Source organism: Capra hircus, chromosome 26 (genome assembly GCF_001704415.2).
Source record: "Capra hircus breed San Clemente chromosome 26, ASM170441v1, whole genome shotgun sequence".
Taxonomy (NCBI): Eukaryota; Metazoa; Chordata; class Mammalia; order Artiodactyla; family Bovidae; genus Capra; species Capra hircus.
In genome coordinates, this window is record NC_030833.1 from 7,483,047 (window position 1) to 7,501,585 (window position 18,539).

The 18,539-nt window shown below is 52.7% G+C and overlaps 2 protein-coding genes across 6 annotated transcripts in view; one reads left to right on the top strand and one right to left on the bottom strand.

The window, feature by feature from the left end:
* CTBP2 (C-terminal binding protein 2) overlaps positions 1–12,907 on the top strand; it is a 167,854-nt gene extending 154,947 nt beyond the window's left edge. For all 4 annotated transcript variants that reach the window (XM_018041152.1, XM_018041154.1, XM_018041153.1 and 1 more), the window contains 8 exons: positions 279–433; positions 763–907; positions 4,995–5,201; positions 8,570–8,784; positions 8,971–9,101; positions 9,639–9,766; positions 10,248–10,365; positions 11,516–12,907. In XM_018041152.1, coding sequence (XP_017896641.1) covers positions 279–433; positions 763–907; positions 4,995–5,201; positions 8,570–8,784; positions 8,971–9,101; positions 9,639–9,766; positions 10,248–10,365; positions 11,516–11,696 — 1,280 coding nt within the window. In that variant the 3' untranslated portion in view covers positions 11,697–12,907. The remainder of the gene's footprint in view (positions 1–278; positions 434–762; positions 908–4,994; positions 5,202–8,569; positions 8,785–8,970; positions 9,102–9,638; positions 9,767–10,247; positions 10,366–11,515) is intronic.
* Positions 14,580–18,539, bottom strand: part of ZRANB1 (zinc finger RANBP2-type containing 1) — a 68,557-nt gene continuing 64,597 nt past the window's right edge. For both annotated transcript variants that reach the window (XM_018041151.1, XM_005698591.3), the window contains exons 8-10: positions 17,789–17,918; positions 17,454–17,683; positions 14,580–16,267 (exon numbers count right to left, since the gene is read on the bottom strand). In XM_018041151.1, coding sequence (XP_017896640.1) covers positions 16,049–16,267; positions 17,454–17,683; positions 17,789–17,918 — 579 coding nt within the window. In that variant the 3' untranslated portion in view covers positions 14,580–16,048. The remainder of the gene's footprint in view (positions 16,268–17,453; positions 17,684–17,788; positions 17,919–18,539) is intronic.

Sequence of the window (18,539 nt, forward strand, 5' to 3'; positions counted from 1 at the left end):
GGCTGTGTCCATGGTGGCAGCAGCAGATGTGGGCTTGACCTGATTTCACATGGTGATAGGGCTGGCCGCATGCGGCCCCATGGAGGGGCATCTTAGCTCCTCTGCCAAAATGAGCTGCACAGATGCTCCTTCTCTGTCTCCTGGGCTGGTCCCAGAATCCTTCCCAGGAGGGAGGCACGTGGATGCTGGAGTGGGGGCACCTCCGTGGGTGCCCCCCATCACAGCTGGGGGAGCCCCGGCCACTTGGCATACACACCCTGTCCCCTCCCTCCTCCCAGGTATCCGCCCCCAGATCATGAACGGCCCCCTGCACCCCCGCCCCCTGGTGGCGCTGCTCGACGGCAGAGACTGCACGGTGGAGATGCCCATCCTGAAGGACTTGGCCACCGTGGCCTTCTGCGACGCACAGTCCACCCAGGAGATCCACGAGAAGGTGAGCCCCGCCCTGTCCTGCCCACCCGGCTGGGGTCGTCCCCTAGGTCAGGTGGCAGCAGCTGGCACTCAGCGAGCACCCCTGCCAGGCCCCCTTCTTTCTACCCTGGTCTCTGCTGGCTAGTGCCTTGCCCCTCCTCCCTGAGCCTGCCCCCTGCCCCCATTCCCTGGCATCACCCAGAGTCACCACCAGGCCCCCAGAGCCCCACCAGGGCCCTCTCCCCTAGGGGGACGCCGTGGACACCCAGGCCGCATCCTCACCGGTCATTTTCCTGCCGGAATTCAAGGGTGATGGGGGCCTCCAGCCATGCTCTGCTCGCCCCTTCACAGGTTTTAAACGAGGCGGTCGGCGCCATGATGTATCACACCATCACGCTCACCAGGGAGGACCTGGAGAAGTTCAAGGCCCTGCGGGTGATCGTGCGGATAGGCAGCGGCTACGACAACGTCGACATCAAAGCTGCGGGGGAACTCGGTAAGTGCCCGTCCGTGCCTGCCGAGTGCCCAGTGGAGCAGACGAGGCTGGAACTGAGACAGCGCCCTGCTGGCTCCGGGCGGGAGGGTGGTGGCTGGTTTCAGAGGGAACCTAGCCAGCCAGACACACCTCCTTGCTGAGGGCAGAGGCCCCATCGAGGGGCCTGGGGGCTGTGCTAGGCTGTCTCATTTGGGAAGGACATGAACCAGACGAAGCCACAAGCCCTCCACTGCAGAGGGGACTGTGTGAGTGGCCGCAGCCCTGTGCCGCCCAGCCAGGACCCACCAACCTGAGGTTACTCTTGCTGAGCGCACAACTTGGTGTTCCTAGGGTGGGGGGTGCCCTTTTCTGGGTCTCCTCCAGTCCTGGGGTGGCGCCAGCGTCCCCCCGCCCACCCAGCAGATGGGCACCCGAAAGCGGGGCTCCTGGCTGCTTTGCAGACCCCTGGCTGCACACTCCCCGAGGGAGGGCGTTGGCATGGTGGCCTGGCACCTGATGTGGGCACTAAGTGTGTTGGAGTGTTGGCAGAGATTCAAGGGCCCAATTTGAACATTCTTTGGCATTGCCCTTCTTTGGGATTGGAATGAAAACTGACCTTTTCAGGTCCTGTGGCCACTGCTGAGGTCTCCAGATGTGCTGGCATATTGAGTGCAGCACTCTGAACAGCCTCATCTTTCAGGATTTGAAATGGCTCAGCTGGAATTCCATCACCTCCACTGCCGTCATCACCACCACCAAGGGGCCCAGGCTTTGACCACAGGGGTCCCCAGGCTGCCCTGCTGTCTTTGGAGGGGCCAAGGAGGTCCCACTGGACAAGCCCCTCTGAAGTCAGCGTCCTTGCTGTCCTGAAGCATGCCAGCCCGGCACCTAGTGCGCAGGTTGTGATCTGCCTGGTGCTCTGCAACCACTGAGGCTGAGGCAGGCACCTCCCAGTGGCCAGGAACCCAGGCCTCTGAGCCCCTGCCTGCTCCAGCAACAGGCAGGAGGGTACACGCGGTGCCTGGCTCCGTCAGCTCAGCGTCACACCTGCGTGTGACCACCTACGTACGTGGGACCTGATGGTTCTGGCCGCAGCCCACTGACAGCCACCTGCCGCCTCTCCACCTGGGTGCACCAGGTGGGCTGCAGCTCCCCGCTGAGGTCCCCTGCGTGCATCGGGGCTGCACCCAGTTCCTGAGCCACAGGAGCTTTATGGGCACAAGCAGGAAGCAGGGGGAAACCTGGCCCCAGTGGGGCCTGTTCTGAGTGGTGCTGAGTCTGGTTTGATTCTTCATGAGGGCACCAGCCTGTTGTGCGATCTGGCAGGCGGTCTGGGGGTTCGGGCCCCAGCAGGTCGGGCTTGCTGCCCAGGTGACCCCCGAGGAAAAAGCAGGAGGTGGTCCCTGCCCCATGGGTTCTGCTCTTCCCCTCGCCCGTCCCGAGTGGGGTGCCTCATGGCAGGTGGCTCAGAAGATCGATCTTGGTTTTTTCTGGGTGCCCCCTGGCCAGTCTCCGGCATCTCAACCCCTTTCCCCAGGGCTCACTTGACCCCGTCCAAGAGAAGGCTCATGACGGGTCTGGCCGAGGGGGCTCCTACGTCCACCGAGTCACTCTCAGTCCCTCTTTGTCTCCACAGAGAAGCTTGGGGAAGACTTGCGCCTCCAGAAGCATGTCTAATGTAAACTAAAATTTTCCATTTTCCCCTGGCGCCAGAAGAATGTTTTTGTTTGAAAACAAACGTTCTTTGTGCTCTGGATGGAGCTGAGATCCCAAGTTCAAGCAGCGACTGAGAAAGTGGGGCCCGGCTCCCCGAGGGCTCTGCACCCTTCCCTCCGCCCCGCTCCCCTTCCCGTCTCCATGGTGTGGCCCCTCGCCACAGTGTGGCCCTTCGCGGCGCAGCCACCCGCACGTGTGTGCCATCGGGCTTCCTTGCCTGGACCCGGCCATTCCTCTGGGGCGGGGCCGGGCTGGATGGGGGAGGTGCCTGCCGTCCATGGGGCAGGGACCACCTCCTGCTTTTTCCTCGGGGGTCACCTGGGCAGCAAGCCCGACCTGCTGGGGCCCGAACCCCCAGACCGCCTGCCAGATCGCACAACAGGCTGGTGCCCTCATGAAGAATCAAACCAGACTCAGCACCACTCAGAACAGGCCCCACTGGGGCCAGGTTTCCCCCTGCTTCCTGCTTGTGCCCATAAAGCTCCTGTGGCTCAGGAACTGGGTGCAGCCCCGATGCACGCAGGGGACCTCAGCGGGGAGCTGCAGCCCACCTGGTGCACCCAGGTGGAGAGGCGGCAGGTGGCTGTCAGTGGGCTGCGGCCAGAACCATCAGGTCCCACGTACGTAGGTGGTCACACGCAGGTGTGACGCTGAGCTGACGGAGCCAGGCACCGCGTGTACCCTCCTGCCTGTTGCTGGAGCAGGCAGGGGCTCAGAGGCCTGAGTGGGGCCCCGCAGCCCTTACCCCAACCCCTACCACGGAGGCCAGCCCGAGGCCTGCGATGTCGGGTTGGAGGGTGTAAACTGTGTGTCCGCGGAGGCCTTTTCACTGACCCCGCTCCGATATGACAAGAGCGCGGCTTCAGGGTCATCTGCTGGGCTGTCGGAAAAGGGGCATTTTCAAACGTGGAATCTGTGGAAGGAGCCTGGGCCTCCATCCAGCCGTCCTTTGTCTCCACGTGCCCTTCGCCGCTTGCTGACCTGTAATGAGGATGGAAAAGCAGGTGGCCCAGGTCTTCCCCTCCGGATGATGCCCCGGGTTCCTGGCATGTGTTCCTAGGAGGGCAGCTCCCCTCCAGCGCGCCCTAGGGCCTGGGCAGGTAGAGGGCATATCGCCCCAAGGTCCAGGAAGGAGCAGGATGAGGCAGACAGTGGGTGGCAAGAGCCCGTGCCTAGACCGAGCACCGTCTCTCTGAGCCTTTCTGGCAAGCTTGCTGATCTGGTGTCCATTCTGGCCCAGGTCAGCAGATGAGAGCAGAGAGCAAAAGCAGCTCTTCCTGGGGGGTCGCCGAGACCCTGGAGCTCAGGGCGGCCCTCTTGGGGTGATGACATAGAAGGGGGTGCTCCACGGAATGGGTCCTGTGTCCTATCTCTGCAGGACAGCTGCAGGTGCCCTGTGCCCCCACCCCTGACCGGGAGACAGGAAGGCAGAGGCCCGACGCTGCAGCCCTGGTGTGTTTCCCGGGTTCCTGTGCCTGCGGTTCAGGGCAGACCTTTGCAGCTGGGCCGCCACGCTGGGCAGCTGGAGGAGCTGTCCCTCCCTCATCTGACAAATACTCCTCCTCCTGCCAGTGAGGAGGGTCAGTGCCCAGGCCCTTCCCACGGGAGACCTGGGGCAGGTCTCCCCGAAGGCCTCCGGGTGCTGGCAGACTCTGGCCTTTGTCTCTGCTCCTCACGCAGACCCTGAGGGCTCGTTCTTCCGCAGCTGCTCTCAGCCCTGCAATGCTTTGAAAAAGCCGGGTGGGCACCTGTCCCTCGATCTTCTTTCCAGCCCAAGCGGGAGAGGGGTTGGGGTCTGCGGGACAAAGGTGAGATTGGACTACAGATGCATCCTGTCCTAGCCCACGGGCCTTGAAGGTGTTTGTTTCTAATTCTGTCTTGCCTTAAAAAGAAAACAAAACCCAGTAACAACACGTTCATGACTTTAGACTTAGAATACGATTTTCAACAAAAGGCCAGTCTCCATGACCCCCAGCCCCACCTCGAGAGCAGGATCCAGTTCGTGTATGGCAAGGAACCTCTGGGTCTCCAGGCGCCCGTGGCCTGTCAGGAGTGGGCCCTGCTCGCTGCCTTGCTGCCACTGGACATGGGTGGTGGTCAGAGCTGGCTCGCTACTCACTTCGCTGAGACGTGGGTCTAGAAACACTGGGTTAGGGGGACGTGGGGTCAGTGAGGGGCTGAGTGGCGGTGAGCCCAGCCCTGGACAGCAATCCTCCTGGGATGGCTGTGGGGCTGGAGGCCCCCAGGCCACGGAGACCCTGGCCCGCGGGGACGACACGCGCAGAGTGGCTTGTACCGGCCAACGCTGCCACCCTGGGGGGCCTGGAAGCCCTGGCGCTTCCCCACGGAACGCGGGGCTCTGATCCCCGCGCCTGGCCTCCTGCCTTCCCAGGGATCGCCGTGTGCAACATCCCATCCGCGGCCGTGGAGGAGACAGCGGACTCCACCATCTGCCACATCCTTAACCTGTACCGGAGGAACACCTGGCTGTACCAGGCGTTGCGGGAAGGCTCGCGGGTGCAGAGCGTTGAGCAGATCCGGGAGGTCGCCTCGGGGGCCGCGCGCATCCGCGGGGAGACGCTGGGCCTCATTGGCTTCGGTAAGTGCGCCCCGCCCACCGTCCGGGGAGGGGCTGCCGCAGGGACCCTCGGGGAGGCGGAGGCCCGGCCCTGGAACTCGGGCTTCACCGCAGCTGAAGGAGGACCTCTTGGGCCAGAGGAGGGCCGTGGCTGCGAGGCTTGGGAGGTCAGAGGTCAAAGCTGGCTAGGGAGCTGACCCCCAGGGAAGATGGGGACAGCTTCTGGAAGACCCCGCCTGATGGATGTGGGGAAGGGAGGAGGCGGCAGGAGGGCGTCCCTAGGGAGGGGCCGTCCTCCCTGACCGCCCCCAGGGGCAGAGGGTGAAGGGCAGTGGCCCGCTTGACGACCGGTGTCCGGGTGGAAACCTGGGCAGCAGGCTGGGCTGAGCACCCGGAGGTGCCAGGTAGGGGTGGGTGCAAGGAGTCTCTGAAGGATTTCGAGCCAGAGGGTCAGATCATCAGCTTGGAAAACTCACTAGGGGAAACATGAGACCCAGCTCCCACTGGCCGCTCTAGGTGGGCCGGGGGTGGGTTAGCCCAGTGGGGAGCTGGGGGGTGGCACACACTGGGTGGAGAGAAGCTGGACTGCCAGGCTGTAGACAACACAGGGGCCCGAGTCAAACAGGAGGGGGCTCTTGCTTGCTGCTGAATGTCAATCCTGCTCCTTCCAGTTCTGTGACCTTGAGGAAAGGTCAAGAACTCTATCTCAAGGACCTTCCAACTCTCTCTGCCTCAGTCTCCCCATCTGTACACTGGGGATGAGTGATACACAGCGGCTGCCCCTTAGCACTCAGAAAAGACATGAGAAGCCCGTGGGGTCAGTCCTGACTGCAGGGCTTGGCTTCCAGAAGGTTCCCCCAAGCTGTCCCTCAGCCCTGAGCTTGGAGCTCTGTCTCTGAATAACAGGACTGCTGAGATGGCCATGGTGCCAGCTTCAACAGGTAGAGGGAGCGTCTTCCAGGAATGCACATCTTTCCCGCACATCTTTCTTGAGTCTTAAGAGCCCAGGTGTCAGGGGTGATCACACTCTCACAGGTAAACTTGTTACAAGAGTCCAGCTTCGTTTTTTCTTGAGTGGAAGGTAGAAAAGGACTAAGAAATGCTGGCGCCAAGCCGCAGCACCCTCTGCTGGTGCCGCAGGGCTTCCTGCTGCTCCAGGAGGTGGGCCTTGGAGCTGGTTCTTAGACCATCGTGCATTCTTGCCCCGGGTGGGCCCTGGCCGTGCGAGTTGCCTGGCCACGTGGAAGAACACTCGTTTCCATGGCTTCTGCCTCCAGGCATCACAGCAGGTTCTTAGAGGGGTCGTTTCTTGCGCTGTATCCTTCCCCATCTTCCTTCTGAAAGCCAGTCCTGTGACGCCAGCCCGCCTGCTCCAGGCTGTACACCAAGCCCCCCCAGCCCCACCCCGGTCACGGTGCCCCATACACACTCAGTTTCTCCCTGCTGCCTCTGCTGGTCTCTCTGTAGCTTCCCAGAACTGCAGGCAGACCCGAGACAGGAGGGGGCTCGGTCGTGGGCAGCCTCGCCCCCTGCTGCCCGCCATCCGGGGCTGGAAGCACCCACTTGCCTACGACTCTGCCCGGCTGCAGCAGCGGGTCCCCGAGTGTGGAGCGGTTGCTGCCAAACCCAGTTCATGCCACTACGTGGGGCCCTGGACGGGCCGGCCCGAGCTCAACCCCAGCCCAGGATGGCCTGAGGACGGTGCTCAAGGCCAGCCTTCAGGTTGGGGACGAGCATGAAAGTCTGAAGGGAAAGCCTGCCATCGGTGACAGCATGTGTACACACACCACACACACACGCATACGCATGCCAAGACAGTTGGGATCTCCTGAGACTGGGTTTGACCTGCAAGTTGTGAACAAGCATGAAAACATGAAGGGAAACTGCCATCGGTGGCAGTGTGCGCACACACACTAAGGCCAAGGCAGCTGGGCTCTCCTCTCTGGGTTTTGATCAAGTCAGTAAGAGAATTCGGCATCGGGTATTGTACAGTTTAGTCAGGAAAACCCCATGGTGGAAAGGTGAGGGTCTGTGAATTTGAGAGCCGCAGAGCCGTGAGACGTAACATTGAAACTGGCCGTGACCCTCAGGCCCTGGAGCCGCCACCCAGACCCCATCTCCCCTTAGAGCGTCAGGACATGGGGTGGGGGCGGGGGGGGCGCTGAGGACCCACAAAGCAGAGTTGGGGGTGTTCTGGTATTGGCTGTGAGCTCCCAGCACCCACGTGGTGGGGCCATGTCCCACATCTCAGGCTCTTTAGAGGAGGGTCTTTGGGTCGCCCTTGTTCCCGGCCCATCTGTCATGCCAGCTCCTCTGCTGCGTGTGACTGTAGTTCTTGCTTCACGGTGTGTGAAGTGGTGAGCCTGGGCACAGCTGACATGAGTATCCTGGTGACCCCTGCAGCTGTCCCTCCTGAAGGGCCTTATGAAACCTTCTCCAAAGCACAGCCGTTGTTACCTGTGCTGCCTGTTGAGATGACGTTTCCGCTGGAGGGGGGGCCGGTCTGCCACCCCCTGCCCTCTGGTGGGCTTCCTGTCCCCTTACCCCTCCTGCACAGTGGAGCAGTGGTCTTCCCACCAGGATTTATTCTGTGCTGTCCCCGAACCAGCCCCTTCAAACATCATTCACACCATTCTGTGTTCCAGCGGAAAACCGCTCTGGAAAGTAAAGTGCTCCATCCCTGGGGTTCGGTGGGGGTCAGGGAAGCCTTTGCGTCCTGTCGGGTGATGTCGCTGACTTGCCAGAGCGCCCGGTCCATGGTCCACACAGACTCAGAGCCCCACCAGACCGGTTCCCTGTGGCAGTGAGTGCTCAGTTTACCCCCTTCATGAGCAAACAAACCTAGTGGTAATTACATAAGAGAACAGTCCTGGTTCAACACTGAGAGCAATGACGACATGAAGCTCAGCTTAAGAAAGCTGCTGTGTAAGCCAACAGGAGGGGAAAGATAAATACGAAGGGGAGAGAATGCTGGTGGTTGGGACATAGGAGACAGACACGTGGAGGCCACTAGATTGTTCTCTCTGGTTATGTTTGAAAATGTGCGCAACAATGACTGTTTTGAAAAAAAGCAACATCTGATAGTAAGTACACTTGATAAGCATTGCATTGCTCACCCAGGGAGCTGGCCCGGCTTCTGCCCAAGTGACCCAGGAAGGAAGAAGTGCTGGAGTGGCATTGCCAAACCTTGGGTGTTCAGTTCCTCCAGCAGCCACCACCACTGCCTGGCTTCAACTGCCAGCAAGGCACAGCCACCCCAGGTTCCCAGTCCCAGAAATAATAATGCAGGCAGCAGAGGTGGGGCACACCCTGCAAGGCCCCCCAGCCTGGTGACAAGGAGCGGCAGGAGGGGCCGGCCTCACTCACCGGGACGCTCTCTTTCCGCACAGGTCGCACGGGGCAGGCGGTTGCCGTTCGAGCCAAGGCCTTTGGATTCAGCGTCCTATTTTATGACCCCTACTTGCAGGATGGGACGGAGCGGTCCCTGGGCGTGCAGAGGGTCTATACCCTGCAGGACTTACTGTACCAGAGCGACTGCGTCTCCCTGCACTGCAATCTCAACGAACATAACCACCACCTCATCAATGACTTCACTATAAAGCAGGTAAATGGAAACACACACTGGAGAACTTCTCTCCAAATGAAAGGGGAAATGGGAAATGTCCGTGGACCCACCAACCTCCATTGCAGCCCCACTTTTCTCCTGAAACCTCAGTACCGGCACCTCCCGAAGGGGCAGCATCTGCTCACCAGCTTCTCTCCCACCCCGCTCCCCCCACCCCCCCCCCAGATGAGGCAAGGCGCCTTCCTAGTGAATGCGGCCCGCGGCGGACTGGTGGATGAGAAAGCCTTAGCCCAAGCCCTCAAAGAAGGCAGGATACGAGGGGCGGCCCTCGACGTGCACGAGTCGGAGCCTTTCAGGTTGGTTTGGGGAGACTGTGGTGATGTTTGCAGCTGGAGCTTAGGACTCACAGGGACTTGTAGGCCCCAGGTCCTCACTCAACTCCTCGCTGTGAACTTGGGGCAGCTGCCCAGACAGGTCCTGGGGAGGTGGCTTTAACCAGAGGCTGAAAGACTCCGTTCTTCTAAGGGCTGTGCTATATTCTCACTATGGGTAAAACAGCTAGAAGTTCCCCCAAAGATCACCAGAAAGGGGGCAGGCAGAAAAACAGTGAGGGAGAGCAGGCTGTGTCCACAGCCCGACCATCCCGGTGAGAGGCAGGCCAGCCAATCCTCTGGAGAACTGTTTGCTCTTCCCGAGTACTCCTGACATTGTAATTACAGAGCAGTCGTATGAGTGGGTTCTGAAAGTCCCAACCCCCTAGAATACACACTGCAGAATCTCTGTTTTATCTGCGTCAGCTAACATCCCACATGGCCAAGAGCTCCCATTTGATCAGTCGGACAGGGAGCGATGTGCAGTCGTCTCATTTCCTATGTTTCTGTACATTCACCCAGCTTTGCTCAGGGTCCTTTGAAAGATGCACCGAATCTCATCTGTACTCCCCACACAGCCTGGTATAGTGAGCAAGCCTCACTGGAGATGCGGGAGGCGGCCGCCACTGAGATCCGCCGGGCCATCACAGGTGAGCAGGCCTTGCCGTGGGCAGCAATTGCTTTTAGGGGTCAAGTCAAAGAAATGTGAGTGAATTGGGCCATGCTGCTTTCAGAGGAAACCAATCCCCTTTTGTATTAGCCAACGTGAAGTTTTGCGGACCTGGAGGAGCCGCCCTTGTTAGGCTGAGAGACCCATGTGGCTCAGGCCTGTAACGGGTCGTATGTTGGGAAATTATGAGCCAGTCCTTCCTATTAAGAGACTTGGGGAAACTTCCCTGGAGGCTTAGTGGTTGGGGCTCTGCCTTCCAGTTCAGGGCATGCGGGTCTGATCCCTGCTCGAGAGCGAAGATTCCCACATGCCTTGTGGCCAAAATACCAAAACATACACAGTATTGTACCAAGACTTTTTAAATGATCCAAAAGTAGAGAGACTAGCATGGTAGCTGTTCCCCCAAAACAGCTACGTATGATATTTAACTTCATTGATTAATTTCAATCGTCTTATTCCAGGTCGCATCCCAGAGAGCTTAAGAAACTGTGTGAACAAGGAATTCTTTGTCACAACAGCTCCCTGGTCAGTAATAGATCAGCAAGCAATTCATCCAGAGCTCAATGGTGCCACATACAGGTGAGGAGAGGAATGGCCAGGGCCCTGCTCCCCAGGGGTGGGGGTGGGGCATAAAGCCAACGGGAGCACTGGCGGGAAATCCAGGCCCGTCCCCTCATCCCTGGTTTCGGTGGAGCAAATTTAAAGTTTTGGGGCAGAGCCAAGAATTGAAATTTCTATTTTAAAGGATACAGACGTTGAACCACTGTTCCAGGATGTGATTAAATATTTAGTGCGTGTAACAGGACCTATACATGAAAGCTCCTGCTCTGGGCAAGCAGAGCTATTTCTTCCCAGGTCCCATGGCTTTATTTACATTTCACAGGTTTTATTCAAGTTCCGCTTGTGATTCATCCTCATAAGCATTTTCAAGCTGCACTTGAGCCCAGCCCCAGATTGGATTCCCCTGTACCCTTTAAGAGTCACATCCTAATTATTCCTCTAGACGCAGCAAGGCTCCTTGGCCTTTAGGAAAACTGCTTGTGCTGGAGGGGCTTGCAGCTCACAGGGATCCTGTCCGTCAAGAGTCCCCTTGGGTGGTCCCTGACCAGAGTCACTGTCACAGGCTACAGGATGAGGGGTAGCATAGCTTCCAGAGGGAAACACTCGCTGCTTTACCACAACTGTGAAGGGCTGGGTACCTCAGATGAATTCTAAAGCCCCTGCCTCGTAAGTATGTTCTGTCCTCAAAAACTGAATGTACCGAGTCACGTTTGTGCACTGCGAACACACACAGAGCCATCCCTGTGCCCGCAGTGTAAGAGGAACCCATGTCCAGCCGCCCTGCAGGTATCTTCAGGGGGCAGGCCTCCAGCCCATCGCCAGCTCACCATCTCCCCTGCTGCCCTTCCGCGTCTGTTACAGGAGCACATAACCAACCAGTGTAGGAAGTCACGCTTAGGAAGCGCACTTCATGCTGTTAGGGAAGTGGAAATCGCTCAGTCGTGTCCGACTCTTTGCGACCCAGGCCAGAATACTGGAGTGAGTGGCCTTTCCCTTGTCCCGGGGATCTTCCCAACTCAGAGATCGAACCCAGGTCTCCCGCAGATTCTCTACCAGCTTATCCACAAGGGAAGCCCATGCTGGTAGGATTCCATAAAAAAGGCAGAGCCAAGAGGTCGGCAACTTCCTGACCCTGAACTTAACCAGCCCTTTCTCGTGTGCTCCTCAGATACCCGCCAGGCATCGTGGGCGTGGCTCCGGGAGGACTTCCTGCTGCCATGGAAGGGATCATCCCCGGAGGCATCCCGGTGACCCACAACCTCCCCACAGTGGCACATCCCTCCCAAGCTCCCTCTCCCAACCAACCCACGAAACACGGGGACAATCGAGAGCACCCCAACGAGCAATAGCAGCAAGTGATGAAAGGTAATCATTCAGATACACCTGGGACCAAGAGACAGTGAAAAATGAACTAAGAGAAAAGGAATTTGACAGTCTTTTTAACTGATTCTGGACATATATGCATCATTGACGTTGCAGTGTTACAGCTACAAAAGAGCTAGAAGCCGAGAAGTGGGAAAACTGAAGATGTCGTCTGCTTGCAGAAGCGCTGAAAGAGACTAGGACGTGATTTATTAACGACCAACTTCTGTTATTGTGTGTTAAGTTTTTCATCTGTGCATCAAATCACAAAGAATAAATATAGATCTTTTTCCTTTATCAGTCCCTTGGGCACAGGAGGTCCTGAACACCTTGCTCTAGAATGTTGCATCAAGAGTTCCAAACATCAAAATAAAATATTAAAGAGGAAATCCCCACCCTATGACTCTAGTCCCTTCGGTCCATGGGGCTGGTTACCTCTTTTGCTAATAGGAAGATTACTACAAAATGGGGAGGACGCGGTCTGCCTGTGCTAGACACCGCGAGCACGGGATTGAAGACCGCACAGGCTCCTGTACAGAGAATTCTCTCCCGTCTGAACTGCATATGGAGCGGGCAAGTTGGTTGTGAGTTCAGTAAAACCCTCTGATGATGCAAAAAAAGAAAAAAGTATTAAGTTTCACAAGCTGTTTGTACTCAAATATATTTTCTCAGTTTCAGATCCTCAGCTATTTTATTGAGTGGAAAGTCTTGAACTGAAAGGGTTCAAGAAGAATAATGTTGCATTTCCTTATGTCTCAGGAAACACTTTTTATGGTAACTTGTCAGATTGTCTATGAACAAACCCACTTTTTTAGACATTGATAAAGTCTTCTTTTCTTCACGTGATATTTTATACAAGAACACTTCAGGTGTGTTATTAGATGTGACTGATTTTAACAAATCCTATTAGATTTGTATCAACTAGTTACATGTTATATTCATAGTCTTTTGTGAATCATCGCCTTTTTTGTTTAAAAGATGGCCTATTTTGAGCCTTTGTATAGGTACATTCCTGTTTTTGTGACAAAAAAAAAAAAACCTTTAAAACTGTCCCAAACAGAAAAATAATGGCTATCAGAAATATGTTTTGTTTTAGTGTGAGTTACCGTTACTGTATCTGTTTATTGTAAAGGTGGACATTTAGCGTTCAGTGCAGTTTTCAATAAAAAGTAATAAAAACTTCTGTTAAGCTTTGAAATTCAAGCACATCTCACTAATGTAAAAGTTCTCTCGAGATGTTAACTGCATTTTCAATTAGCCCATTTCTTTCCCAACTCTTGTTTATTCCCAGGTTCAAAGATAAACAATACTTTCCTACCTATTTCATAACCAGACTCAAGAATGCTGATAATTACTTCATGTGATAGACCAAAACTTCACGTATGTCTATTCTTAAGCTGAAATGGGTGGGTTAGAACTAAGTCAATTCAACAAACAAAACTGGTTAAGTTTTAGTTTTGATTTTAATTTACCCAAAAGTAAAATTTCCTGACCCGAGCATTAATGCAGGAAGGGAGGTGAATCTCAAAAAATTGTTTGTAAATGATATTTACAAAGAAATGTTGCAAAATAACTAACATCAGTCATTTCCATGTGTTAAGAACTTTCAGTTGATTTAATGAGTCTTCCTTTCTTAAACAGCATTAAATCCCTTCTGTAAATGCTAGTTAAGTCCAACAAGTCCAGATATCAAACCCTTTTACAACTGCCCCGCCTCCTTCCATTAAAAAAAAAAAGTCATGGCAACTGAAAACATCAACCTCCTCACTCACTTCAAGGTGGTGGTCCCATCCCAACTCTCCCATGAAAAATTAATGGATCGAGGTGGAGCGCATGGTTACTGACCTCTATCATCGCTCCGGGGAGTGGGGCGGCGGTTCACTGTCGTCTCCGTGACCACTTGTCAAACGGGTAATCAGTGCAGGGATGACATCTGCACGGCAAGGAGACCCCGACCGCCTGTGTGCAGCAGTGTTCCCTTAACACAGACTAGTCTGCCACAGGATGAGCCTAGGAGCCAAAAACATGAAAAGGCAGGCCCACACCCTGCCTTTTAATTTGGACAGAAACCACCGCACTGTATTCTCCCGAGAAGAGGAACCGTAAAGTCAAGTCTATACGGTTCAGGTAGTACCGTCCAGAGTCAACCAAAAGACACTGAGTTATCTGTCACCCCGCCACATGGCATCCGAGAAAGGACTGCAAATTCTGTCTTGGGACGATAGTTATGGCTGTTTGATAGTTCAAGAGCTTAACATAGCACTGACTCATCAAAATGTTAGCCTTACCAGCCAATCTGCTGTGAAAACCATTTAAAGCTCCGCCCCGTCTGAAGCCTAGGACACACACACACACTTCTTTCCCACAGGGAAGAATGCTGTACCTGCTAAGCTTGATGTGGCCAGGGTCACATCACTCAGCAGACACAGCACAAAGAGGCTGAAGACCGAGCAGCAGCTTCCTAAACAGCACTGGCTACCCTAGAGACCCTGGCACAGGTGCTTCTCCCTCCAACCTTTCTCTTTGGCTTCTTCAACTGGCTTAACTGCAACTAGAACGGGTTGTCTAGCCACTACAGAATTCTTCCTACATATGAAGAAAAGTGCATAGGGATGCTATGCTAAGTCAGAATGGCAGCCTTCTAAATCCTTGTTTAATTACTGTCCAAAACGAATGCAAACCAGAGGATCAATTTTGTAAGAAAACATCAGCCCCTTGAAACAGTAACATACCAATATTATATCAAAATTCATTTATATGGAATCCAATTGCAAATATTCTTCCCACAAGTTTTAGCATGCAGCAGCAGCGATCCTTTCACCCTGGGAATGCCTTTCAGGGAGGGAAGAAAGAACTAAAGAGATGACATCTCACAGGTATTTTACTATTTTTAGTATTTCAGCATCAAATCTGAGGTTGTGCACATTTCAATACCATCTAAATAGAACTTAAAAGAAAACAAGAAGCAAATATTTAAAGGTTTTCACAGCCTTTTTATCAAAGGGAAACAGTGTGTGTATGTGTGTTTTAAATTCCTTGCCACATCAATAGTCTACAAAGTGCTTATCAGGACACTAAGTCTTTTTGTGTTCCTGAGATAGGTCTGAAATTTTTACCCAGTATTGAATGTATACCTGAAGTGGTCAAATAATACTTTTATAGAAAGTTTTTCTACCTAAGATTATAGTTATAACTTTAAATAAGAATGGCCACAATTAACCAACATGCAAAAATTCTCAGACTACTCACTGAGAAATTCATTATACAATGCATTTAACCACCTTACTGCATTCTTAAAATCTTTATTCTATTCTGAACGGAAATTCGCAATTAGCCCAAGCAAAGGCATGCCTTTCTAACACAATTTGCTTAAAGCAGAGTTGATGATAAAGTATCCAAAGACCCTCTGCACGGCAACCTAGGAGTCTTATGTCCACAGAGGCAAGGGAGCAGACTTTTCACGTAATTCATTCAGTTCGAGTGGGCTGGCTCCCCAACCACTGCCCTAATGTACATCCACGGGGTAACTCACAGGGAGACTGCTGCCCAGAGTCTGGTGGAGGAAGCCTCAGTTTAAGAGCACTCTTCCAAACAAATAAATACCTAAATACTGAAAGGCGGCTTATCAGAAACTGAAAAAGACAAGAGAAACCAAAACCCTTTTCAAAACAAGGGAACAGTGTCTACATGAAGTTCACTCAATAAAAAATTCTGACTTTTCTTACAGTTTGTTCCTTAAAGATTTGATTTTATTGGGCACAACAGGAACTAAATTACTAATAAAAAATAAAAGCTTGTTTTTATTTTTATGTTTTGCTATGGATAATTTGTACAAAAAGTTTCCAAATCTCTAACGAGCTCTAGTGAGACAGAATGTAAAATGGATCTTTTCAGATGGAAGTAGAATGCCAGGTTCTACTTTAAAAAGAATTATCTCAAAGGAACAAAGAGTGACCTGCCATGTGCTTTTGGAGGTGCCCATGCTGGAAAAACTTCTCAATAATATGAAGATGCTGGTACAACTTTTCCTATTACACAACTTCTTACACAACCACATGCGTTACATTTATAGACAGATTTACAATCTGAAAGGAAAAAAGTTCTGTCTTAATAAAATTAGTTTTTTGTTTCCTTTTTACAAACTGTAGTCCAAAGTTCTCTGTCTCCTCATGCAGCAGACACATCGTCTCTGCTGGGTATGGATCAGAAAAAACCCTTCCAAGCAGATCCTGCCAGGTTCGCTTCATTCCATGCCATGCGCTCTGCTTGGAGCAACACTCATGTGGGGTCCCGCACAGAGCTGATACCTTGGTCTTCTGTTCTTGGATTTTTTTTTTTTTCATTCATCTTCATCATCTTCGTCTTCCTCTCCATCAGACAGGGATGTACAAGGCCGGATCTGTCGGTAGCGGTCAAGCCATTTTTCTACCATCTGCGTGACCAGGGGGTGATTTCGCCGCCGAGAGCTCTTCTGCATGGCCACGAGAACGCCCCCCTCAGTCACGCAGCAGTCCAGCCACTCCCTGAGCAGTTTTTCTTGCTGTTCCTCATTACCTAGCTTTTAGAGGAAAGTGAATGAAGAAAAGGAAAAATAATACGACAGATCAGAGACCTCACAGGAAAAATTTCATAGAGACCTACAGCTGGTATGATTAATGAAAGGGCCAGAGAAACGAAGGTTTCAGCCTAGGTTCTACTCTCATCAATTCTATGTTTAAAACCCTATGGGTAAACAGGAAAAAATATCAACTTGAAAATTCACAGACAAACCTCGAGGGAAGAACAGCCTAATGATAAGTCCCTTTGTTTGATATAATGGCAAAAAGCAAGTGTTATCCAATACATTGATTCTGGCAAAGAAAAGACTAGAAAGGAAAGTCGCAGCTTCAAAAAGAACAAGGTAAGTTTGCTCAGAAAGTTACGTCTAGGGTGAAGTTACAAAAATTATCTATGAATTTTTTTCTTACTGTTATGCTTATAAAAGTTTTATAATAATTACTATTAAATAAAAGGCCAATACTTTTTATAAGAATACGGGTTTGCTGCGAGTATTCTTTCACACCTTCTCATCACTTCCCTGCGGCTACAGGGAGCTCCTACCTGCTGCTCCCACCACTGCCCAGGCACCTAGTCTCCCCTGCGGGGCCAGTGCGCCTCTTCTATGCAAACTGGCTGCTGGCTCCCCAGCTCACCCAGAGTAAAAGTCAGAAAGACTGAAAAGACTGCCTACGGCCAGCCCGCAGCCTCAGCCTCCTCTCCGCCCCACCCAGTCCCACAAGCCACGCTGGCCTTCCAGTTCCCTCTGCTACAACTCTCCTCCCCCAGCTTCTGCAAGATTCCTTCCTCTTGAAGTCTCGATTCAGGCGCCAGCTCCTCAGTGACACCTTACCTTACCCCCCCAGTTCAGTCACCGAAACCCTGCACCCCCATCCCTCCCTCTCCCCTCAGCCCATCTTTTTACTTCTCCACCTTAGCACTCATCACTGCCTGAGGGCATGGACTTTCCTCCTCACCGCTTTATCTCCACACAACACCTCCTACACAGCTGTTCTGAAAGGGCAAACTTCAGTCTGTCTGACTAGCATCTACAGAAAGTGACAAACTGTGACCAAACTCAAAACCCTAAGTGGTGGTGCAGATACCAGCACATCCCAGAGACCCAAGGCCAGGCTCTGGCACAGCGCTGCTGGCTCTGGCACAGCGCTGCCACTTTAAGCAGTTAGTGCGAGAAACCGGCATCTTACCTCCTGAGCAGAAAGGAAGTGCACGTGGAGTAGCTTCCTCTCACTGTCAACCAGAGGCAGAAACGTGATGGTGACGTCATCATCGGTGTTCAGGTTAGCACCAGCACCTCGGTTACCATAGCCATCATTTTCCATGGCAACCAAAGCAGAGAAGTGGCCCCTTGTATAGCCCAGAGCAATCGGACTTTTCCAACAAAAACTCTGTTCCCACAACAAAGGCAAATACACACCTGGAGAGAGGAAAGAAAATCACAATGGGATTTTCAGGATGTGACTGCAATGTGCCTTAAAATAATAAACAAGAAAGTTCCAAAATACTAATGATAATGGTTTACCTTGAAACCGAGTATATCCTAAAGTTTCTCCCCGAAAACTTTTATAATATTTTACTCCATAAACTATAATTGGTCGTCTAAGAATATGTGCAAGTACAAAAATGTGAGTCTGCTCCAAACTTGCTCCAGGCTGTACAGAACAAAACAAAAGAAAGAATTTCTCTTTAAAACATCCACTACCACCCTGGAAAACTGACATGTACAACAAAATACTGCTGTCCTTCAGCACACTATCTCCATTCATTAAAAAAAAACAATATATGGTACTACTACTGTCAAGCTAAAGAATGATTCCTCAAATAACAAAGTCCAATAAAAGAAATCTGCAAAGCTTACATACAGATGTCCTTCGCTATCCAAAACTCGAGAACTAAACAGATTTGGTTAAATATTGATCTGAGGAATAAGGGATTAAGACAACAAAGGAAGTTTTATTTATATAATTGCCTTCTGGTTAAGTTCCTCATGGAAGTACTACTTACAACAGGGTCCTCCCGAAGTGAAAAGATGCGCTTGACTGTCTCACAGGAATACAGCTTGCAAATGGCCACATCACCTAACACAAGAATACTCAACTGGTCTCCTTCCCTCAGCAGCAAATCCAGCAGCATCTTTACAGCAGGTACATGTCTCAGACGTGTACCCTGCCCAAAGGGTGAACCCTGCCCAAAGGGCCCAAAGACAGAGGGACTTCCCTCACACTGTACTAATGAATTACGGTGTTTTCTGCAAAGAAAAGAAGTGATTTGTT